Source organism: Aricia agestis, chromosome 7 (assembly GCF_905147365.1).
Source record: "Aricia agestis chromosome 7, ilAriAges1.1, whole genome shotgun sequence".
Taxonomy (NCBI): Eukaryota; Metazoa; Arthropoda; class Insecta; order Lepidoptera; family Lycaenidae; genus Aricia; species Aricia agestis.
In genome coordinates, this window is record NC_056412.1 from 15,329,628 (window position 1) to 15,355,868 (window position 26,241).

Consider the following 26,241-nt stretch of genomic DNA (forward strand, 5'->3'; position numbering starts at 1 on the left):
AACAGATTCTGTTTCTACTCTACGTAGAGTGTAGATACTTTTTTAATCCTTCAAGGCGTTATCTGTCTTCTATATTATTATAATATCTTATAATATATTATTTTGACTATCTGTTCCGGCAAATGTTGTTTCGCCCTCGAAATTACTAAATTTCAAACTATATACTAAATTTCATGAAAATCGTTGGAGCCGATTCTGAGATTCCAATTATATATATACAAGAATTGCTCGTTTAAATATATAAGATTATGTTAATGTTTTAATTTTTCAATAGTTTAGATTTAAAATACAATTGCATTAACCATAATGTCCTGATATTATGATTGATGCAATTGTATTTTAAATCTAAATTGTAATTATCTTTGACGTCAAAAAGTGTTTTTGTAAACCTATTTTGAATAAATTATTTTGAAGTTTGAAGTTTGCCATAATATAAAGTATTTCGCCCGCGTAAATTAGGAATTTTACAGAAACCGTACATTTTCTCATAAAAAATATTTCCCCTGTTTTTCCCACATTTTCCAGAGTTTCTTCGGTCGTATTAGTCTTAGCGTGATAATATAATATAGCCTATAGTCTTACTCGATAAATGATCTATCTAACACTGAGACAAGTTTTTAAATCGGACCTGTAGTTCCTGAGATTGACGCGTTCAAGCAAACATACTCTTCAGGTTTACAATATTAGGTAGGTATAGATTTTTTTGATTACCGCTTGACAAACTCGAGTCTCGATCTAAAAGACTATGCAATGGTATAATATGGTAGTGATGATGATGATGATGATGATGAATGTAATTTGCATAGTAGCATATGCTTTCTGTTCTTAAAACAACTCCGAAACTCCCAAACTGGTATCTATAAAGAATCAGGAGTTCTCTCAGCACCTTCCGAACCACTGTATATCAGGTATACCTCGGTGCAAAATCTTACTTGTTGGTAGCATATGCTTAGAATACTTCTCACGAAACCGAAGTCACCACATGTTTCCCTATAAGTTTTGAGGAGTTCCCTCGATTACTTATGGATCCTTCATCAGATCGCCACTTTTGTGAATATAATACCAAATTGGGATGATACCCTATATACCAAAAGAAAAAATTTGAAAATCGGTTAACAAACGGCGGAGTAATCGTTGAATATAAGAAAACGAACATAACACCTCCCCCATGTTGAAAGTCGGTTAAAATTGTAGCCTATGTGTTATTCTGATGTATAAGCTATATTATTGTAAAGTTTCATTAAAATCCGTTCAGTAGTTTTTGCGTGAAAGAGTAACAAACATCCATACATCCACACATCCATACATCCAAACAAACTTTCGCCTTTATAATATTAGTAGGATTGAAGTGACTAAATAAGTATGTCACCATCGCAACGTCCATCGCTTTCCCGTGGCACAAACAATGGTCGCTGTCAGTCTCGAGTTGTGATAATTTACTATTATTTATTCAACAAATACACTTATCAATATAAAAAGTAGATGTTGTCCGATTCTCAACCCTAGCCGATATGCTCGCTAAGATTCACGAAAATCGGTCGAGCTGTTTCAGAGAAGTTCAATTACGCACACTGTGACACGAGAATTTTATATGTTAGATTATTTAAAATTTAAAGGAGTTTTATAGAAAATGTCTATAAATTCTCTTGATTACATTAAAGTTAAGTTATTATTAAATCTCTCAAAGCTTTGCCATTCTCAGTTCTTTAAATGACTCTAAGTATCCGTTTTAAAGTTAACACTGTTAACAGTAACAATATGTCTAGATCCGGTAAAAGACGCACCTATGCATTTGGCATTCATTCCGCGCACCACAGTAACGAGCGGCGAGCAAACACAGAGGCGGCGACTTGTATGTAATTGTTTGTCTTGCAGGCTGCACGCTGCAGCCAAACGAAGCCAAACCGAGCCAAGACACAACGAGCGTTTAAATAAATTCGGCTGTGCAACTCAAGGATGCAACTGAGTTGTATTTATCTGGAAGTTATACTTTTAAACAATTTAATAATATAATAATATACTAGATGATGCCCGCAACTCCGTTGCGCCAAAATTAGTTTATGTCACGGGAACCGTACTCTTTTCCGGGATGAAAAATATCCTATATCCTTCTCAAAGCATCTCCATACCCCTGCCCTATTCCCTTCCCTACCCTTCCCTTCCTTACCCTCACCTATTCCCTCTTAAAAGGCCGGCAACGCACGTGCAGCTTTTCTGATGTTGCGAGTGTCCATGGGTGACGGAAGTTGCTCATTCCATCGGGTGACCCGTTTGCTCGTTTGCCCTCTTATTTTATATAAAAAAAAACCAGATTCCAGCAAAATCATTTCAGTGGATTGGGTGTGGAGAGAAGGGACAGACAGACACATATTCGCATTTATAATATTTGTATGGACCGTTGCTCTGTCACTACTAATATTATTTTAAAGAGAAAGGGTTGGTATCGTTGATGATTATGACACAAGTTAGGTTTATTATTATTATTATTATTATTATTATTATTATTACTAAAGTGTATTTCATTTATACTTTTAGACTGACGTGATCCAATAATACTGAAAGGGATCGGTGTAGATTATAGATGGCCTAATTACTCAAAATATCTATCGGCTTTTAGTTCCATTTATGTCTCAATTGTTTGTGAACAGCCAAAGTGTTATGTAGCAGTTGTTTCCTATACATTTGTATAAATATATTCTGGTAGAAACCGCGAAATTTTCAATGAAAATTAGCTTATTATATATATTATGTCCTCCTCGTCCCCTTGTGCATATAAACAAATATAAAGTGCTCACAAATGAAGAAACCTTTTCTTTTTAACTTATTAGCTATAGGTAAATATAACGTGTAGTACTTATGTAATTCAAAGTAAGAAAATAATCTCACATCCACGATTTTTATTATTTCTTATGTAATACCATAAAATTGTTATTCTTCTGCCTGAAGTTTTGGAGTTAGAAAATGATCGGTCATCGTTATTCATCTTCATCATTCTCATATACATCGCGTAGACCTCAAACAATGAAATACCACTTTGAGATGTTCTAAGTAGCGTTCACCAAACTTGTGTTCTTAATAATGAAATTATAAAAAAGAAAAACTTGACCTTAGTTATTAAAAAACTCACCGCCTCAGTGTGAATCGGGTGCACAGCGAACAGCAGCGCCGCAAGCGCTGCGAAGGGCCGCTGCAGCCGCGCGACCACCGCACCCGCGCGGGCCACCAGCGCGCAGCACGCCGCGTGCAGACACACGTTCACCGCGTGCCACCACCACGCCGACAGACCGCATAGGGAATAGTTGAGTCTGGAATAGAAAGAGAAGCAAGATATAATAGAGGTAGGTGGAGGAGGTAAGAGGTAAGAATCATGTAGTGAAAAACACACAATTTACCTCCACACACGAGAGGATATTGGTTCAAGTATCATTGTCAAGTGCGTGAGAATATCAGACCAACAAAGAGAGTTTGTAATGTCCTGAGATATTATTATACCTAATTTAAGTTATAATTATCTACTATTATTAAAGAGCTATATAAAAGATTGCACTTTCTACTGACGATAGACTTTATTTGGTTTACTTAATGAAAAATTCATCACACATACTTTATCAAAACTTTAAAACACAATAATATAGTTCACGCTATCTCCAGGCGTTGCGGTGTATTGTTCTGCTACTTACGTAGACAGCACTCCGCGCGTCCTAAATACGCCTAGGATCTTAAATGGGGCATTGTCTTGTGTGGAGGCGGAAAATTTACACTTAAATCTTGGCGAGATAAAACTCGGCGCTGGGTATTTAGACGACTGCATCCGATAATTTCAACAGCGAAGAAGATGAAAATATGAGAATTGTCATAGCATCATGGCGCTTGCGAAGTAGGAATTACGATAAATCGATTCGATTTCTTACTTCACTGTAAAAAATTCAATTGCAAGTTGTTAAAACCCGTTTGCTGCCCTACTAGACAACCGTCAGCCGTCTTTTTGACCGAGTTCAGGGCCTAGAGAAAAGCGATTATCGTAAACAACAAAATGTATGCGATTTGACATAAGTCATCGCTTCGCTAGGGAATACTAATGTCAAATCCCTTCATTTTGTTGGCGTTTACAATAATCGCTTTTCTCTAGGCCCTGAACTCGGTCAAAAAGACGGCATCGGTCTTTGAAAACAAATCTTCATTTAGTGTAGACTAGCTAGGCAATAGAGACGTTTAAATGAGTTGTTGTTTAGGGAGTGACATGTATATTTCACACATACACTGAGATAGTTCCAGAACGACCAGACCAATTTTGATAAAACTTTGCATACACATAGCGTATACTAAACAATAACTAAGGCCATTGTTGGAACGGAGTTCCTTATCGCGCGTTGCGAAAGGGGGCTAGACCGAAAAAGTTGTAACGACACTTTTTTATTAGTACCTGCATGGTAGGGGCAGAGGGCGTTGATAGTATTCCTGTGCGTCAACTAGATGTCGTTTTTTGAGAATAAACAGCGACGCGTTGTTAGTATTCCTGGGCGTCAATAGATGGCGTTTTTTTTATATTTTTTGAGTATAATTTATAATATATAATACAGATTTTTTGAACATAAGAAATAACTTCGTTCCATTCGGGTGTCCCTTGACACTTCTCATTTTTTTCCTCATTTTTGATTTTTGCTACGTGTCAAAACAGCCTTGTAAGGCTGTATTTACTAAAACAATATTGAATTTTGCATCCGTTAAATGCTTTAATGTTTTCGGAATATTTTCACGTACAATATTTGAGACTGAAAATCCATATTTTGGAACTCCGCCGCAGAAATGTCTTTGTGGCGTTCATTAAGCGGTTTTAAACATCCCTTTGAGGTTGTCTTTTTGTAACTTTTCATAGCTCCAAATAAAAACCCGTGCCGAAAATCCACAAAGTAGTAACTTGCAAAGCGGTGACAGGATACTTTTGACGCGAGAAATCCGACTGACAGATGAACGAGGTCAAATACAGTTATAGTATTTTTAATTTTAGCTGCATTCTGTGAATATATCAGACACAGAGCTCATAATATGGATTTAGATGTATGTACAGACATCACGTCTCTGCATTCTTAAGCGTCAATTCAGACCGCAACGCGACGCGTATGATGCATAATTTTCTTAATTTGTATGGATTTGACATAAGTATTTCAATTGCATGAGACGTCTTACAAATCTGTCAAATCATATAAATTTAGAAAATATGCATTTACGCAACACAGCGTTTTAGAAATATCCAAAATCGGACATGACTAAGTTAACGCAATGAGTCGATGGCGTCTTATATTTCAAATGCAAGAGTAGAACTCCTGTGTGCGCATTTTACATGGTTTTTGAGAAAAACAATTTTTAAATTAGTCATTTTTTGAGTCCCTGAAAACGAAATTATTTTATTTAAATTAATTACAAGGGTTTGTAAACTTACTACCCAGTTGATTAGATTGATCATTAAGAGACACAAATTTTGTACTTTATTTTATTCCTACAATTCAAGTAGTTCCTGAGATTTTAATGTTTTTAAATATTTAGACTTTATTCTGCTTTCCTATATGATTTCCGCACTTTCTGTCCAAACTAAAAAATACTTTGGTATAGTCTTTACACTACAATATTTTTATTTTTTGTGAATCGCGTCTCATACCAGAGATTTACGAATTACTAATATTTATTCGCGCCTTAAAATTTTAAGAGCAAAGTTTCATCGAAGTGTTAAAAAAATATCATGTGTTAACATGTGGACAGCATTTTTGACGACCAAGGTGATGAAGAATAAAATATTTTATTATTTGACTGATTAAATATATATATATATATATATATATATATATATATATATATATATATATATATATATATATATATATATATATATATATATATATATATATATATATATATATATACAAAATTTGTGTCTCTTAATGATCAATCTAATCAACTGGGTAGCAAGTTTACAAACCCTTGTAATTAATTTAAATAAAATAATTTCGTTTTCAGGGAGTCAAAAAATGACTAATTTAAAAATTGATTTTCTCTAAAACGAAGTAAAATGCGCACACGGGAGTTCTACTCTTGCATTTGAAATATAAGACGCCATCGACTCATTGCATTAACTTAGTCATGTCCGATTTTGGGGATTTCTAAAACACTGTGCGCAACGCGTTGCGGTATGAATTGACCTTCAAGGGTCAATTCAGACTCTTACGCGGATATAATGTTACATAGTCCTCGTTTGTTCGTAACCAGAGGTTTTTATTAAGTTTAAAACAACAATTTTGTTTGTAGGTACTTAACAAAAAAAATTATAGGCAGATGCCGGTCACCCTGTTACGACAAAACGCTGTAACCTGTAACATGCAAACTTTCAAAAAATGAGTTTAATTTTTTTTAACTTAAGATCGTTATCTTTTATCCAGTGTAGATGGATTTTATATGAGCTGATTACTTATAATATTTCCAAATTTTTATTAGCACATTATTTTATCGTGTTTTTTTTTTTAAATTATCTTAAAATACTATAAAAACATGTACCAGTATAAAATATTAAGGGGCAAACTCAGCTTGCAGCGTTTTGCAAAAATAAAAATAAGCTCAAACTTGGGCGATTGTTATTCTACTACGGTTACAAAACGCTGCAATATTTAATTATTTTTACAAAACAATGTAAGCCGAGTGGCTTACAGCGTTTTGCAGAAATATTTCATCCACATTTTGTCTCTCTCAGTTAAAAACTTGTCCTCAATTTTGTGGGTTATATCCATAGAAAGCTTACATTCAGTAAATAAATTTAGACTCTATTATTACAAAACGCTGTAACCCGGGTCGCATCGTTTTGTCGTAACAGGGTAGCGGAGCTATGTAAAGTCGCATTATGTCAAACTTAAACAGATCTTGGCTGACATTGACTTGACATAGTCCGACCAAATGCCGTAGGTCACGGTATCTGCTTATTAATCAATTTCTGTAATGGCTATTCAGAGCTCAATATCAACTTCACATATATGGGCCAGGCCACAACATTTTGTTGCGACGTCGTATCGCAAAGAAACCTTTGAAAAGCAATGTAGTTTTTGCGGTATGACGCCGCAACGTAGTATTGCTTCCTGGCCCTATAGCTACAAAATATAATCAGATACATAACTCTAAGACGGGGTGACAAAAGCACAAAGATATTGTACAAAGCAACAAATCAACATAACCCTCTTTGTTTCACTACACAAATTGTTACCCGCGCAAGAAATAGAGGCTCTTTTTATCCCACCGTTAGGTTTAATAAATAAAAACCTCGCGACCCGTTTAAATAATAACAATGAAGGCTGTGGCGGTTTATAAATATTATATGAACCATTCACACCATGTAACTTGGGCCAGAAACACTGCCATGAAGAGAAAGTATAATAATGTTATAAAATAATATACAAAGAAATATTTGTTACAGTGTTGCCTGCAACTTTATTGGCGTAGAAATTAATTTATAGCGAGGAAAACTAGCTAAAAGACGAGCTTTGTGAGGGCTCACGTCGTTTTTCTGCGTGGTAATCCTTATTTTAATAGTAACCAAACCTTGACTGACCAATGACAACACATATCTACATATAAATAAAACTAGCTGTCCCGGTGAACTTTCCTTCCCTGGACTTCAAGGATTATTTTAAGACTAAAATTAGTTATTAGCAGAATCGGTTCAGCCGTTATCGATTTATAGCGTTACTAACACAATTTAAAATCCATTTATATACAGGGTGTAACAAAAATAAGTGATAATACTTTAGGGTGTGTATGTGTTCCTTGTAGAGAGTTCACTGTGAAAGTAGCAGCGCTGAAAGACCAACATTTTTTTTCACTTTTGTATGGGGAAACTCGTGACGCTCGGGCCTTTGCCCATACAAAAGTGAAAAAAAAATTCGTCTTTCAGAGCTGCTACTTTCACAGTGAACTCTCTACAAGGAACACGTACACACCCTAAAGTATTATCACTTATTTTTGTTACACACTGTATATAGATTACTATGTTAAAGCACAAATCAATAGGCGTGATAGTTTTTCTCATGTTTTTCTGTAAAGTGTACCACAAAAGTGCACAGGTTGTGGGATATACTAGGGCTCGCTTCGTTCGCCCTGATAAATTATTGTATTAAATGTTCTTTTAGGGTCTTCAAAAATGGACATCCAGAAGTTGCGCGAATTATTTTAGAGGGTCGAGGCAAATCTCACAATAACTTACCATGGGGGGATCAAAACAGGTAACCATATTACTCTATTCTATAAGGATGACAAATAACATTTTCAGAGATGAATTTTGCAAAAAAGTGTTCTGAATAAAGCCAAGAACCCATTCACATAATAGTATCCATTTATTATGAGATATGGGCACCTCCAACACCATGCCAGTACCTGTGCGAACGAAATATATGAGAGCGCATTCGGGTCATACAATTTCTCTTGGGTATACTGCTGGAGATATATACTTCATTGGGGAACTCTTTAAATATGTTACAAAAGGTTTTATACGCCAGATTTATAATATTTATTTTCCCATTTTCATGTACAACTATAAAATTATTCCTTTGTGTAGGTAAGTTTGGTTTTATAGTTTTTATTTTAAAGTAGCCGTTAGCGTTTCTAATTAACTGCTTTAACTTTTGTAATAGTAGAAGCTAAAACTAAAATCTTGTAGAATATATGGACGCTGTTAAGCATTCGTGTACTAACCCACACAAAAATTAGGTATTGAGTTAAGAATGCACTTATGTTCTTTATATGATTTAGAACAAGACTGCATTCAAAATTTAACAACAAAAAAAATTGTGGGTTAGGACACTAATGCTTAACAGCGACCATATTAGTTATTACGTCTGTTATTCAATTGTTTATTGTTTTAACTTTACGAGTATTAAGCACCTATTTAACCAGAACCAATAAAAATATTTTTTTTCCTCCTTCAGGATCAAAGACTTTAGCTACCTATGTCCACACTGTGCACTTTCATCTTCAATTTTCGTCATCAACTTTCATATTGGCGCATTCAATAATTGAATGCGTGAAGGAACGCAATGCCAATATTGTCATTTTTGAAGTTTTGGATACGGTCAGAGGGCATGCGTCGCGGGCATGCCTCACGTTCGCTGTTGACTGCGCTATAACGCATGCTCTTGACAAACAGAAAAAGGCACAGTGTGGTCAAAGCTGAGGGTGTTTGAAATTCTATTTGCCACCGCCGCTATGTAGCCTTAGCCCAGGCGCGCACTAGCAGCGGCCAGGCCGCGGCGGCCATCGAAAGTATGGCGTGGCCGCTGGCCGCGCCGTGCGGCCAGGTACGCGTGGTCTATGGCGGTTTCATACTGTGCTGTCGTCAACTACAGCTGCGGCGAGTGTGCCGGTGTAGTTGTTAAGTTTATATATTTTTTATGTATGTTAAGTCATTAAGGTATATATGTATTGTATGGGCCTACGTAGCCTGATTTAAATAAATAAATTAAAATATGGTGTACAGTGTACAGTATGTACAATGGCTGGGTGAGGAAATTAAACACATTCAGTTATACAGGATTACTGTATAACTGAACACTACTACTCTGGCGGCTGCTGATGGAGAAGTGATCGTCGCTGTAGTCGGACGACCACTCCCTATTTCCACTATTTCCATTACTACCTCCCTAGTAGGCGTGTCCATCTTTAATTATTATCAATACACTACACATACTAAGGTATCTATCTCGATGGCCGTCGCGACCTGGCCGCTAGTGCGCGCCCGATCTTAGGATCTATTGTGTCAAATAGCCAATAGGCCTACGAATAATAAAAACTAATTATTCGTAGCAATAGGCATATTATCGTGACACATGACAGCTCTATCGTGATATAATATGATAGCAGTTTGAAACGATAGACCCTAAAGCTACATAGCGGCACCTGGTGGCAAATATAATTTCAAATACCCTCATTCAGCTCTTTTCATGATGATTAAGCTACTTACATTTAGTGACATTTATAGGGCATCATTCACATCTCAAGCGACCATGCCAAAGTAAGCAACGAAAAAAACCCATCTCTGCTTAGAAACGCTCATGCAATATGAAGCAAGATAAATTATTTCCGTATTCCCGTGATTACGTACATCAAAGTACTGAGAATTACAAATTCACGTGTAACAAGACCCGGGGGCTTCGTAGACCCCACCGGCGTCCCGGGGGTCCTCGTATACCCCAAAGACCTCGTCTGTCAGTCTGTCTCGGGGGTTTAGCGTTATCCGCGTGGTATCACTTTGAAGCCAACACTGACGGGTTAGACAAAGCGATTCCCGTATCACGTTAAATATTGCTGAACTCAAACTTAGTTTGAGGGATTTGTAAGGAGAAATATCAGGAATGTGAATGTAATATTAAGAATTTAAATGTTTTTTTCGAAGTGAGCTTCCTTAGCGGAATTGTGTAGGTACTGAGATGAATAAGTAATATTAAACTACTCGTAGTGAGCTGATTGAAAATTCGTTAGACGATATGGATGAAATAATGTAATTTTAATAGTCACGTTTGTATACGATACCGATGTGACCGAGATATACAGTGTGTAACAAAAATAAGTGATAATACTTTAGGGTATGTACGTGTTCCTTGTAGAGAGTTCACTGTGAAAGTAGCAGCGCTGAAAGACGAAATTTTTTTTCACTTTTGTATGGGCAAGGGCCCGAGCGTCACGAGTTTCCCCATACAAAAGTGAAAAAAAATTTTGATCTTTCAGCGCTGCTACTTTCACAGTGAACTCTCTACAAGGAACACGTACACACCCTAAAGTATTATCACTTATTTTTGTTACACCTTGTATATTATTGTATTCTTACGTTTTCTATTTTTAAGTCTTATATCAAAACCATAATGTCTAAGCCGGCCCCTAGACGATTAATTGTATTGTGCAATACCATTGTGCAATTTTATTGAACAGTTTATTTGACAGTATCAAACGTTCAATTATATTATGCAATACGTGATATTATGTGCAATAAAATTGCTCGTTTAGGGGCCGGCTAAGATGAACCAATACCACAGAATATATATTAGTAGTACCAACCAATACAGGCGACAACAATGAGAGGCATCACATTCGTCTTATGTATATATTTATTTTAATTTTTAATTGATTAGGAAACCATACAGTGTTTATTTACACGATAGAAGGCTTTTTAAAAATCTTAACACCATTAATGCTTTGTTCAAACCTACGCGACCAAGCGACTGCGAAGCGGGAGCGTCAAGTTGTCAAATGTGTGTTTTGAATCAAAACACACATAACACGTAACGCATAACACGCTTTCAAATTTTTATTAGTTACTAGCCATGATAGATGTCGATTTAGATAGCTTAAGAATGATGGCAATCAGTGTTATCCATCAGGAACCTTAAAAATAAGTAACGATTCAAGCAATCAACAAAGTAACTGCAAAGAAATAAAATCGGCCAACTGCGAGTTGGACTCGAGCACGAAGGGTTTCGTACCATTAGAACAAAAATAACCAAAAAATTGTTTTTTTTTTGTATGGGAGCCCCCTAAATTATTAAGTTTATTTTCATTTTACTATCAATTATTAAAGTATAAATATAACTGAGTAGGTCGTTTGTGAATATTTCAAGTGCCTACCTATTGCCATTATTGATGTAGAACAAAATATATAAAAAAATCGCGTTTGTTGTATGGGAGACCCCCATAAATATTTAATTTATTTTGTTTTCAGTATTTGTTGCTATAGCGGCAACAGAATATATAGACAAAATGTGAAAATTTCAGCATTATAACTATAGTGGTTCTTGAGATACAGCCTGGAGACAGACAGACGGACGGACAGACATCGAAGTCTTATTAATAGGGTCCCGTTTTTACCCTTTGAGTACGGAACCCTAAAAACTGGTTCTTAGTTATCATCTAATTAAAGTAAACCGCTTTCTCCCACATAGTTCCCTAGCCTCAGAACCTTTTGCTTCACAAATTATAATTAAAGTTCTAACTAAACTTATAAATAGCTTCCAGATAATAATTAAAGTTCCCAATGAACTTGTGAATAGCTTAGTTTGATGAGTTTTTGTGGAAGAGCTTTCTTTACTTTGGACAAGAATTTAAATTGTGCGTAAGTAGCTTAAAAAGTAAATATAGCGTTATAGAATCGGTTCAGCGGCTTAGGGTCAATTCAGACCTACCCCTAAGGCCCTTTTCACATGCATACGGTTGCGGCATGTGAAAGCACGGCGACCGTGCCGCAACCGTATGCACGTGAAAAGGGCCTTAGGGTTGATTCAGACCGCAACGCGACGCGAAAATGCATTTCTAAATTTATATGGATTTGACAGATTCGCAAGATGTCTCACGCAATTGAAATCTGTCAAATCCATACAAATTTATTCCGCGCCGCGCCTCGCCTCGCCTCATCGCGTTGCGGTCTGAACCTTTACCCTTAGGCGTAAAGAGGTAATGGACAGAGAAAACAACAGACGTACTTTCGCATTTATAATTTCAGTACGGATTTAATAACATCTATAGTCCTGGAACATTTAAAAAATGTCCTTAAGAGGGATTAGAATCCGCGATCACTGACTTAAGCGCCGACGACCTAACCCACTGATCCACAGAGGTTTTTTATTTTATTTTACTAAAGTAATTTTAATTGTCTATAGGCTTTTCGCCCATATCCACAGATGTCAAACGTGTTATTTATCATACGATAATAATGGAATACCTACTTGGTAGATTTCTTTTCACACACAAAATGTAAACAGGCACACAAAACACTTGTACTTTTGCAGGGTTTTGTAAGGAAGTCGGGTCCCCTCTCAAGGGACTGGCAAAGGGTTTCGCCTTGTACTTCGCATATAAACTGCCCGGCCCTAAATGTATTAGGAGAACGTGGGTAATGTATGCAATGAAAACATTTCCTACTAACATTGTCTGGGATTTTTAGCCATTCTATCTATTGACTTTTTTATGAATACAATACATTTTTTATATTTTTCTTATTTTCTGAAATAAGAATACTAAGTATTGATATGGCACTCGAGTGAACTTAAGCATAATAATACAAAATATGATATGATAATAATAAGATAATTATTATCCCCAATTATTATCCCAAATTTTTTAATATTCAATTTTGGACATGAGCGGACTATAACTATTAGGTCTTCATAGCGAATAATAAATAATACACAAGAGCTGAGTCAACATAATAATAGTGTAAATAAACTAAGAAAAATGTTTTTTTAAATTTTAACAATTTATTTCATTCACATTGGCTATTAATTCGTATGAAAAGTTTCGAATTAATAAGATTTCTGGAGATAGGTAAAAATCGTGCTCAAAGGTTCCGTTACATACATACAGCTTGGGCTGTGTAACCTTTGAGCACGATTTTATACACGAAAAAAGCGTGTTAAAAGTCGTTTCACTCCCTTGCCCAGTTCTCATAACATCTTAGAATATTAAAATCATTCTATGTACTAAAATGTACTGAAAACTCCTAAAAACCCTAAAACAATCACACACGTTCGCCAAATCCTCCATAGACGGTGCTATCTCCATCAGAGGTCTGCGTGAAGTGACATATTAATAGCCGGGGGAGTAATTTAATCAACTCCGGAGCCGGCTCGGGGAAATTAACTCAAAATGGCCGCTTAACCTAATAACGTAAGTATTTCTCCGCCATTCGTTACTAACACGTGTTATTGCTGCTTAATGTTTATTGTTCTATCGTTAGCTCCTTGGGACTGGACGTTGTTACGTTCATTTGACGTTCAGTTGGTCGGAATTAAGCGATAGAGTTATCCTCATTGTCTTCGTCATCTTTTGGTCTGTTAATTGTTGCTAATTTTTAGTAACAGGATCGATAAGACCTCGTCCAATGTCACAACAGTGCACAAACACAACAACAGATGGCGTTATAAGTTATATGCGGCAACAATTCATAGAAATATAACAAACGGCGCCTTCATTAAATGTGCAAGTATTATCGAAGAAATTGGTTCATGTGACCCAATGATGACAGTGATGAAGATACTGATACCTATGACGCATAATATGCACCGGCATATTATGCGTGAAATATGAGTAGAAAGATTTTTTTACTGTTACCGTACGGTAAAAAAAAATATTTAGCAAGCGTTGCTCGGTGATTTAAAATTTAGAAATTCTGCATGGTAGGAACACGATAGCAATATCGTCGAATCATAGTAAAAGGAGGGGAAGTAAGTTATCTTCATACAAAGGCACCGCGCGCGGCTTGTATGTGTGCGCCATAGTATCAATGCGTCGCCACATGGCACACAACAAAATCTCGGACAATATTTCGGCATAACCAGTCGGGGCTAACACTTTACGCTGCACGCTCGCGCCGCGCCGCGCCACGGCTAAACGAATCAAAAATGTCCGATCATAATCGCAGGAGTAATAGATATTGCTGTGTGTTTGGGTGTTTTAATAGTAATGCAACAATTCCAGAATTGTCTTTGTTTAAATTACCTGTTGAACAGGAAAGGTCAGTGGGGCTAAAATGGTCGCTTTGGAGAATCACACTGAGAATCATAATATGATTCATTTTTTTTTAATCGCAAAATGCAAGTCTGCTTGCAATTCATGTCTACAACTCGACAAGTCTTTAAATGAACGTGGCAAAAAAAGGAACTAACGCTGCCATCATACAAAAACGTCATTTTTGACAGTTCTCCTTTACGAGCAGCGCCATCGCCCACGTTCATATTTAACCTTGTCGCACTGTAGTAATTCGTACTAATTTGACATTTGTCAGTTTGACAGTTTTGACAATTCATTTGCTGAATTGATTGAGAGGAATTGCTAAATGTGACCATTTTAGCCCCGCAGTACTATTCACTTATTCTAGCTTATTATAATAATTTTTACTTGATGATCAGATACCTACTTACTTCTTTTTTATTGTATATTTAGTTTTCTATCACACAAAGGAAGTAGGTAGGTAGGTAGATCTACTTTCCCACTAGAACATTGTATAAATAAGATAATGTTTTATGTATCTTTGATCCGTCAACTAATTTGCCGCTATTGCTTTGTTTACGTAATAGTAATTTGCCAATTTCTCTGTGTTGTAGACCGTATATTAACTAACTACTTACAGTCAATTACTTATTTTAAATCGTAATTAAAAATAAGTAATTGACTAATTGTAAATCACAATACACATAAAGCAAAGTTCGAATCATAACAACAGATTTGTTCATAATATAAGAGACAGGCGTTAGTTTTTAATGTTGTTTTACAGGGTATTTTTATAATTTTATTTAGAGATCGGATTATATGCACCTTGCTGCTGCAATTCTTTTGCTTTTTTTTGGATTAGATGTTTGACGGCTTAAAAATTTCGCCCTATATCTAAATAATTTTTTTAACTTGATAAATGAATTCGCCTGCAACACAGCCCGTGGACACATGTGAGCCATTAATTTTATAACAGCGCTGTATTGTGTTACAGTTTTTCTACCGGTAATCTGTGTATTTCGTGCGACTTTTTCATTTTTGCTGTAAACATAGTCTGTGGCGCTGCAGCTTGTCATAAAATATTTATGTACGGCTCAGTTTTCGTTTTATTGAGGCTTCTTTCACTAGATATTTCAGGTTTTTATACGCAATTTTACTTTTATCAGTTGTTAATATTTATGTAGTCATTAAATGTCTATGTTTCGAGCTGCTCTTTAAAACATAATTTTACTTTTATCAGTTGTATACATAATTAAAACTAAGTGACCGTGATCATTGAACACTCAAATATTCTCAGTGTATATAAACCTTCCGAAAACTTCTACGAATATTTCAAGACTAATATTTGGCAAAGCGGTTCAGCGGCTCTCAAGTTTTAGTGAGATTAACAAAATTCATTTTTATACGGAAGTTAAATTTTAACAAATTTTTAAACTTTTTAAACTTCAAGTGATTCAAACAACATAAAATCAAATAAAAACAATTTAAAGCTTTAATCGAATAATCGACGACTATAAACTTTTCAATGAAACAATGTGTATATGTTGGTAAAACAGATCGGGAATTGGCAATCGGTTCTGCGGTCGACCGCAACCCTACACGCCCCTCCGTCACTATTGTAATCGGTTCTTACAAGACATCCTGCGGTGTCAGTCGATATAATAATAATATGTTTATTGTAAGAGGTATTTTAAAAATTACTTCAGACATATTTTTATTAGTTTTAGGTATTTGATGTAAATTTTCGTGAATGAACGTAAAAAAGCTAAGCTCTATTCTAATAGTAACATAAATAGCATAAACACCTTGGATATTATAAGGGCTGCTTTACAAAAGGTACCTGTGTATTTTTGGCTCAACAGATTTTGTATGAAAAAATGATAAAGTATCCTAGAAAATACATTGAAAGTGTATTTAGCATCGTATAAGAAATACACCACCTATCGCATCTTAAACCTCATTAAATTTAAAAACGACGCGAGGTTGCCCTTCAATATCCCACAACACTTGGCAAACCCCGACGTTTTGATTAAGAGTTTAAAACTCCAAGATTAATTGGCTCTCTACCTTTACTGCACGTAATTAATATACTTTGAAAAGCATCCCGTTACCCAAGCATCCTCCCGATCCAGGGCCGGATCGTGAGTTCAGGGAGCCTAGGCTAACACTAGGGTTTTATAACATTAAACGTAGTATGGCAGTAAATTTTACTGCCACACTCAGGGAGGAATATGAATTACAATTAAATGAAGATTTTGATATAAGCTCCATACATTATCTATCAAACTTTTTTCTTCGCATTATTGTCTATTTTTGACTTCGACTTGACTTAGCTTGACCTATGAATAAGAGGCCCACAGCTTGAGCGAAAAAAGCGATATGTTAGATCCGGCCCTGTCCCGATCCCCAAGTGTACTCGGATAGTCCCAATCTCTTTTAATACTCCCATAATCAGGGCGAAACATTGCGGAATACGTTATAACGATTAGGGACAGACCATAAATCCTTTCTGTTGAAAATTTTACGCTCCATTTGAAGGCTTTAATGGATTTTGACCTTTGGAAGTATTTTAGCGGTCTTACGTTCATGTAGAATTTATAAAGGTCTGGCTCTTCATTCATTATTTTCGTCGTGTATTTTATCTGTTCTATTTAGGGTTAGGTTCTTAGTTACCAATTCAATTTTGTTTAGTTTCTATATAATATATTATGGTTTGTTTCGGTTTGGACAGTTTCTTAATTAAGTAACTAATTTTGCTTTTTGTATGATAGCTATTACAAAAAACTTTCCTGCAAGCAATGTCTGTAAGAAAGAAAGGAAGAAAACTAAGCCTTCCTAAGTTTGTTCAGGACAATTGATGCTGGTCACCTGGGGGAAAATAGAGTGCTCCCGTGAACTGCGCATACATTTGTCATTAATCATTATAAAATTACTCTGGTTGGAAACCGACCATCGCCACCGAAACTGGTGTGGGAGGCATTACTCATATAAGCTCCGGCTGAAATTCCTAAGCAAATACAACGTTTGATACATCCCGTTAGAGATCGTTCCCTCAAATATCTCAGGGCAAGTATCTCAGTTATTTTATCTCGTTCCAGCGAGTTGGACGATAAACAACGCATTAATTAAACGACCAAAACCCAGTGACCCGTGCCGGCGTAGATAGGCGGTAACAAACTGGGCCCAAGATACGTACACGTTACGAATACTTTAAGTTTCACGGATCGAAAGGATCCGGATTTGGGTCAGTTCAGACCGCAACGCGACGCGTAGATGCATTTCTAAATTATTTGTACTGAATTGACAGATTTTTGAGATGGCTTGCAAAGTCAAATCTATACAAATTTAGAAATAAATCTACGCGTCGCATTTATATTATATCATTATTACGAATCTATTGTTCATTCAAATCGTTTTTACTATTCACTGGCTGTTTGAAAATGAACACTCTTAAATATACCAAACATATTATTTTATTAATACTGCAACACATGGTCATTAATATCAGTCGCTTGCGGGTAAAAATTCCACGTGCCGATACCCCTACTTTAATTAAACAAATTAATCAAAACCCCTCGTGGCGTCAATCAAGTTAGGAGGCACTTTGCTCGCAGCATCAATTATGCCCAAACACTGACAGCCTCACAAGCTATGCGGACCTCAATAGCCGTACTTGGCTAATATTTTCTGTCTTTACTAATATTATTAACATACTTGGGGGTTGCTAATGTTTTCTATTCTTACTAATATTATAAATGCGAAAGTGTGTCTGTGACCCACTTAGATGAAATTTGGAGATACTATGAAGATGGAACAGACATATTAAAATAGTTTTTAAAGCGGAAAAATGAACGGTTTCCGCTCGGTAAACGAATTTTAGTTGTTCTTTAAATCATCGTCGACGTTCTTTAAATCATCAACCAGCAATTAATTTTACTAGATTATTAAAATAACATTGAAATTGGTTTTATGGTGAGTCGTTATCCCTTTTAGCCTTTGGGGGTACAAGTCGAAAAAAAATCTTAGGATGCCTGCTTTAGGACCTATTATTAAATAGGCATCACTAGAGGCAGACTTACAGAAATACATTTGCGTAATTTCTTGTTTCTAGCTTTAGGAGTCTTCTTCATCTACTTAACAATCATAGATAAAGATCAAACAGGTTACAATATCATATTATACCTCTAATATTTTCCAGTGTAATATACATACTAACATAAATTATGCAATAAACATATATGTATTATTTTCATGAAAATTTTACGAATTACATTTGTTAAAACTCCAACGGAACAGTTACGCATATGAATAGAAGAACCGTCTTTGATGTTTCTTTGCCGAAGAACAATTTGTACGAGTAACATCAAAGATAATGCTTGTTACTAAAAGTCTATTCTTATTATATTCAAGAGACGTTCTACGAGGCATTGCCTGTGTAAATAAGGAATTCCGCGTGAATCGTACACTTTTCCGCAAAAAGAAGCGAAGAAGTAACATAATATGTAAAGTTGTTAATAAACTTAAAAAAAGTGTCCTTCCCCGTTATGGTCTACTCGTAAAATGTATCAAAATCGAATAAAAATACTATTATTTTTATTCTATTTTGATACTATGTATCAACAGTTATTATATAATGCATAAATAGTTTTGTTTGTAATTATAACACGACAATATAAACGCTGCTGACCAAAGAATTTGCCAAAACAATTTCGGCCAAATTAAATTTAAATTTCAATTTGCGTGCCATAATAACTGTATTTCGCTGAAAGCAATTTGTGTCTAAAACAATTTATTGGCAAATATGATGCTAGATAATGGCTACCGTAGGTGGCCTGATAATAATATATACGGAAGCGGCTAATAGCAGTTTATAATTTTATGATGCTGATTTGACTTTTTGATCGATTGATTTGATCGCTTCCGCTCCGGGCGTTTTGTAGTTTGCATTTAGAACCGAGAAGTATCTATGAATAAACGTATAATACCTGGATACTTTTTTTTGGAAATATGGATAGATTATTGTTATTTATAGTGTCTAAATTTTTCACAAACAAGACAGTAGCACTTGACTGTGTAACGGAAAAAAAGTAGCTAAGTAGCATAACATAGCTATTTATAAAAAAATATTGTGAAAAAACTGCACGTAAATTGTGTTTTATTAGTGTTCAACATAAATTTTCAGCAAGGTTCTACAGTATAATCTGTTACATAATTGTTGTGTATTAATTTGATCACAGATTAATAATTATTTATGATCTGTAATACGCCGCAAGCGTGCACTCCCCCGCGCGCCCGCACACCTTCTTGTTGCATCACGCCTATGTTTTAGGACAATAAATAACAGTGCGAAATTGACCACCTGTTTCATTAGACGCGTTCCTAATAGCCCGCTCCCGTACTTAACAATAATATTATAAACTAAGCTAATGATTTCATGATTGCTAATTTGACTTTGGTTCAAAAGACCAAAAGGCGAATCGTGGCATGACATAATTCAGTTCATTATGTGCCATGTTGTTTTGATGTATAATCAAAACAACATGGCATTGTTGATGATTGATGCAATCAGTATTTTGTACTTGTACATAATTGATCAGCAATTTACAAATGTTTATCAGTTGGTTGTATCGGCACTTGACATAGTTCACAATCGACGAGTGAGGTCGATATTCGATGTATGTTGGGGTCACAGTTGTATATTAAAGTAGGCCTTTTCTACCCAATCTTTTTCTACCAAAAATTCTACCGAACTACCCAATCGTCGGTAGTCATCTTATTATTGTCACGTTAGATTTTCACTTTAAAATAGTAGGGTATGCTTCGGATTTTCTGTAGTATTTAAAACTCTCAAAGAGTCAATTTTCAAGATTGAAAGTTTTACCAACAATTAGATTTCACGTATCCGATACTATTTTGCAATAATATCTTACACTTAATTTCTGGTGAAAAAGGTTTTGTCACAGTTAAGAATTGCTTTACATTTGACACTTTATGCTTCCGTATTTTGTACTAAAGTTAGACTACGCTTGTGATCTTTTCTCACAATTTCGCCCAAAGCCAACTTTCAAGCTGGTATCTTTAACTAGGACTTCCGTAGTCATCTCACGTATATTTAATTTCAGCGCAAAATTTAACGCGACTCGTACTCAACTGAAACTCTACTGAGTTTAAAACTTCACAAACAATCTGCCCCGGGTTAAGATTTATATTGTATTTTGCTATCTTGCTACCCCTCCCCTTACAAACCCCCTCTCTCGCCTTATACTGATGTAGTGGATCCGTCGAAGCCATTTTAGAAAAGTCGGTTAGAGAAATATAAAAAGTTTGGAACTAAATAGTTCAACACTTTTTTATATTTCTTTAACAGCGTTAAGTAATTTAGTGATACTTAATTATATTGTTAAAAGAGTAAATACAGTATTTGAGACTTTATTTTAAAAATATTTTACATAAAAACATAAATGAAGATACATTTGCGAAGCATTCATTAAGCATATTTTATCTCGTCTGCCAACCTTTTCTAATGTATCAGAGAAGGACAAGATAAAATAATAGTTTCCGTAGTAGAATATTGTATAATTATCATACGATATTTATCATTACTAAAATTCCAACGACAAAAATCGTAACTTACACTTGCTCTATATTTTTCGAAAGAAGTTCCAATGTAAACTATTGTAAGTGGTACAAACTATAGTTTACTTTAGGGTTCATCCGGCGTAGACAATCGCAACTGATACATACGATGTGTAAATTCGGGTATCTGCTCCCGTATTACTCCGCGTAGACTATCGCTAAGTTACTAACGATAAATAACGTCGGAGGCGTTTGAAACATACTACAGTTTACGTTTAGAAAAAGGCAGTTGTAGTTCGAATTTAACTGTACTGGACATGCGGATTGCGGTGTACGAGGTCAAGAATTTCGACAGTGTCACTCAGTAATGGCGGACACGCGCACAATGTGCCCATTGCCCAACCGTAGTGAGACTGGTCATTTCTCGTATTTTGAAAGAGAGGTGTTTTACCTATTCACTATAGCCCAACATAATAAGTGCGACACGCGTACGTTAACGGAAGATGATGATACAATTTTTTCTGCGTGGGAATAGTATTTTAGGAAACTATCCTACGTCCTACCCAAGACTTAATAAATCTGCTTACTAGATTTATGTGTAATATCACAATTAAGCTAACTGCTTTAAGGTAGATTTATCAAAATTGTCTCTTAAGGTGAAGTAAGAAAGAGGTAATAAACAGACTATTGCATTTAGAATTTAAGTATAAGGCCTAGCGCGCACCACGACTTTATGCAGCGCGATTATTTTATCGCAGAAATACAACGTATGAGTTAGTATGACAGTGCGCGCACATGCGAGTAAACAATCGCAGCGATTTTAAAATTGTGATTTGTCACATTTTGCTGCGACTGCTCGCGACGCGATTGTCGCGAAAATAAAATGCAGAATATGAAATTGTGTGGTACCGCGCGCACTGCGATAATAAAATCGCACACTCGGGCCGGCCGGCATTTCATTTTTTTTTTTTTTACTTTATTCACTTTATTACAATTGTTTTACAGTATACATTAATACGCCAAACTGAACAAGCAGTTTGTAGGCGTTCCGCTCAAACACAAAAAATTACATGCAATTGTAATACAATAATTACACAAAATATAATACTAACAAGTAACATAATTATGAACTAACTAAAAAGTGTGTGTTTGTGTGTGTGTGTTTGTGCGTGTGTGTGCGTGTGTCTGTGTGTGTGTGTGTGTGTGTTTGCGTGTGTGTGTCGGTATTTGTGTGTGAGAATGAGACTACATTTTTTTTATTACATTTTCTTAGTATATCCAAGCATTTCTTTAAGTTTTTGTTTTAATTTCTTTTTACACTTTATTTTCTTTTCCTCTCTTAATAACTTAAACTTATTACATAACTTAGGCACTATATACTTCCTAGTTCTTTCCCCATAATAATTATTTACTTTTATTTGCTCTAATTTTCCTTTTTTCGACTCTCTAACACTATATTTATGCTTTATCTTTATTTTAAATTTATCACTATAATATGTTTCTATCGCAATTAAATATTTCACTTTTTCACTTACTGGTATAATTTCACATTCCTGGAATAGCTTACAATAGTCGTCTTTGTATTTATTTTTTGTTCTTTTATCTACCATTATTTTTAAAAACCTTATTTGTATATTTTTAATTTGCTCTATATACGTTTTAAACGTTAACCCATAGCAATTTAATCCATAATTAATGACAGACTCCACCAGAGCATAGTAAACCATAAGCAGAGTACGTTTATCTAATATTCTTTTTAAAAGATAAAATTTACTGAGTACTGATCTCAATCTGTTACATACTAATTCAATATGCGGCTTCCAAGTAAAGTTTTTATCTATAATCAGACCCAAATATTTTATATTATTTACCACTTCCAATTCGTTACAATGACAGTTATTTTTTTGATGTAAACAGTTATATATGTGTCCCACTATGCGTACATTTGCTCCTGCTGATCGATTGTAGGGTGAGCATATATGCATAACTTTAGTTTTACTGGCGTTAAGTATTATCCCATTGTCGTGGGCCCATTTTGTTATTTTATCAAAATCACTTTGCAATTGACTTTCCATCAGTTGCAAGTTTTTACCTACTACTACCAAGCATGTATCATCAGCATACATGTATAACCTACTATATTCTACTACATTAGGCATGCTATTTACATGCATTGTATACCCAGAAGGACCATATACAGAACCAGTGGGCACCCCCAACGTTATGTCCGCATCTGCGCCCGTTGTATCATCGACAACGGTGCAGAGCGTCCTGTTCTTCAAGTAGCTCTTGAAGAACTTATTGGTGGGCCCACTGATTCCGCATTCCTCCATTGCCTTTAAAAGCTGTTTGTGGTCCAGAGTATCAAAAGCCTTTTTAAAATCAATAAATAATGCTAAAATCTGATTTTTATCATTTAGCTGCTCATTAATAAAATCCGTAAACTCAATTAGTAGGGTATCTGTACTCCTTCCTGGTCTAAATCCATGTTGGCAGTTGGTAATAATATTATTGTTTTCTAAATAATTACTTATTTGTTTAACTACAATTTTTTCTACAATTTTATTTACTACGGATAAAATAGCTACTGGCCTGTAATTTGTATAGTCCAAATGACTTCCTTGTTTATAAATCGGTCTTATAATTGCTCGTTTGAGCTCATCAGGATAAATACCTTGCGATACACACATGTTAACAAATTTTGCAATAATTTTACTTTTATCATTGATTATACATTTTAAATCCGTTACCCGTATTTGATCACTACCGGGTGCCTTATTACAACTTAAGTTTTTAATGATTTTAGCAACCTCTATGGCATTTACCTTCCTATATCGAAATGAACTATAATTTGGCCTAACATAACTATTTCTATCCAAAAAATTTTCATTACAATTATGCTTAATTTTTCCTATTTCCTGTGTAAAAGTTTTGGAAAAGTTAGTGCAAATATTAATCAAACTGTCTGTCTTCCCTAAGTACTTTTTAATTATGCTGTCAATGCTATTATTACTTTTACCTATCCATTCATTAATATAGGACCAATGATATTCTATGTTACTAACGTAACTAGATTGGAAGTTTACGGTAGCAACGCGTTGCCACTTCGAAGATGCCTGCAGGCATATCTCACATACATAATGACATAACGAATATATGACTTGACATTGTCTTTTGAACAAAAAAGTGGTTACGCATTTCTGAGAATCTTTTGTAAGACATTGCTACTCTAGTATTTTAGAAACTCATTGTATAGGACCATATTTTTTTATAATCACCCTTACATTTATTTAACTGGGCCTTTCTATGCTTGTTTCTCGCAGTGTTTATGATTTTATTTAGTTTGTTTCGAAACCTTGTATAATCCAACCTCTTGGACATGTTAGACGGTTCCATTTTCCATATTCTAAATAACTCGTTTTTTTTATCTATCTTAATTAATATTTGCTTACTTACCCACGGTTGCTTTATCCTTTTATTCTTATTTTTTTCTGTAAGCAAACAATCAGCATAAACACTGCGAAAAACATAACACAACTCACTATTTGTGTTTCATCTGTCTACAGTTTTTTTTTTTAATGAAATAAGGGGGCAAACGAGCAAACGGGTCACCTGATAGAAAGCAACTTCCGTCGCCCATGGACACTCGCCGCATCAGAAGAGCTGCAGGTGCGTTGCCGGCCTTTTAAAAGGGAATAGGGTAATAGGGGAGGGTAGGGATGGGAAAGGAATTGGCGAGGGTAGGGAAGGGAATAGGGTAGGGGATTGGGCCTCCGGTAAACTCACTCACTCGGCGAAACACAGCAATAGCGCTGTTTCACGCCGGTTTTTATTATTATTATACTTTTTGCACACATCAAGGTACAGAGGCGGGCTTAATGCCTTTAGGCATTTTCTTCCAGCCAACCTTTGGGTGAAGACGATAGAGACGAGATGAGGTAGATGCAAAGTACATCTATAATTTTATCAACATTAATAAATACATACTATAATAATTACTATTACATACTATACGGATACTATAGTTCAAATAAACTAATAAATAAATAATAATATATATATATTTTATATACACAATAAATATCATATTTTATATAATATATATACTAATAATATATTAATTAAAAGCAACTTAATTTATTCTGTTCTTAATCTGCCTGAGACTTAATCAACAATAATTCACGAACTTAGCCAATCTCACTTCCATTGGCAGTGCGTTCCAGAGGAGGATAACTTGGATATGAAAGGAGGAATGGACGAGTGATGTTTTATGGGGTGGACAAAGAAGGAGCATGTTATTTGTGGACCGGAGATTTTTGTCGTGATTGCTACATCTAAATTTAAAATGAGCAGCCAGATAGTCAGGTGCAGAGGGAGAGTGGAGCAGGGAAAAGAGGGTACACAATGCCCGTAGCGATCGTCGTTCACGTATCGGCAGCCACTGCAACTTGGCACGGAAAGGGGAGATGTGGTCGTACTTACGGAGGCCAAAAATAAATCTAATAGAATTATTGAGAAGCCGGTCGAGTTTGTTGAGGAGCTCCGAATTAAGGTCGAAGTAGCAAGTATCACAATAATCCAGTACTGGGAGTATAAGAGTTTGTACTAGTAAAATTTTTATACTGGATGGCAAGAAATATTTCATGCGATAGAGAGACCGCAGGCAATTAGTGACACTTTTACTAACGTGAGACACCTGAGTACGCCAATCGAGATTAGCATCAATATACAAACCGAGATTCTTAACACTAGGGCTGAAAGGAATAACGTTTCCGTCGAAAATTACAGATGGGAGAGTTCTAGTGTCGACTTTTCTCAGTAGTCTCGGGCTTCCTATCAAAATCGCTTGACACTTAGCGGCATTCACAGACAACCCAAACTTGGTGGACCATGTGTTGATAGCATTCAGATCTCGGTTTATATTATCGATAGCATTTGGTAGGTTCTCTACTGTTTCCTGACCGTAAACCTGCAAGTCATCAGCGTACAGATGATGCGCACTGCGAATTACAAAGGAGACGAAATTAATAAATAATGAAAATAAAAGGGGTGGGAGGACGCCGCCTTGTGGGACACCAGCCTCGAGAGTCCGCCAATCAGAAAAAGACTGATCTACTCGAACACGCTGCTGACGTCCCCGAAGATAAGAACGAAACCATT

At 35.5% G+C, this 26,241-nt stretch overlaps 1 protein-coding gene across 1 annotated transcript in view; it reads right to left on the reverse strand.

The window, feature by feature from the left end:
• Positions 1 to 1,562: 1,562 nt before the first annotated feature.
• LOC121729100 (protein O-mannosyl-transferase TMTC1-like) overlaps positions 1,563 to 26,241 on the reverse strand; it is a 118,462-nt gene continuing 93,783 nt past the window's right edge. Inside the window, exons 3-4 of the mRNA XM_042117488.1 lie at positions 3,128 to 3,305; positions 1,563 to 1,571 (exon numbers count right to left, since the gene is read on the reverse strand). Coding sequence (XP_041973422.1) covers positions 1,563 to 1,571; positions 3,128 to 3,305 — 187 coding nt within the window. The remainder of the gene's footprint in view (positions 1,572 to 3,127; positions 3,306 to 26,241) is intronic.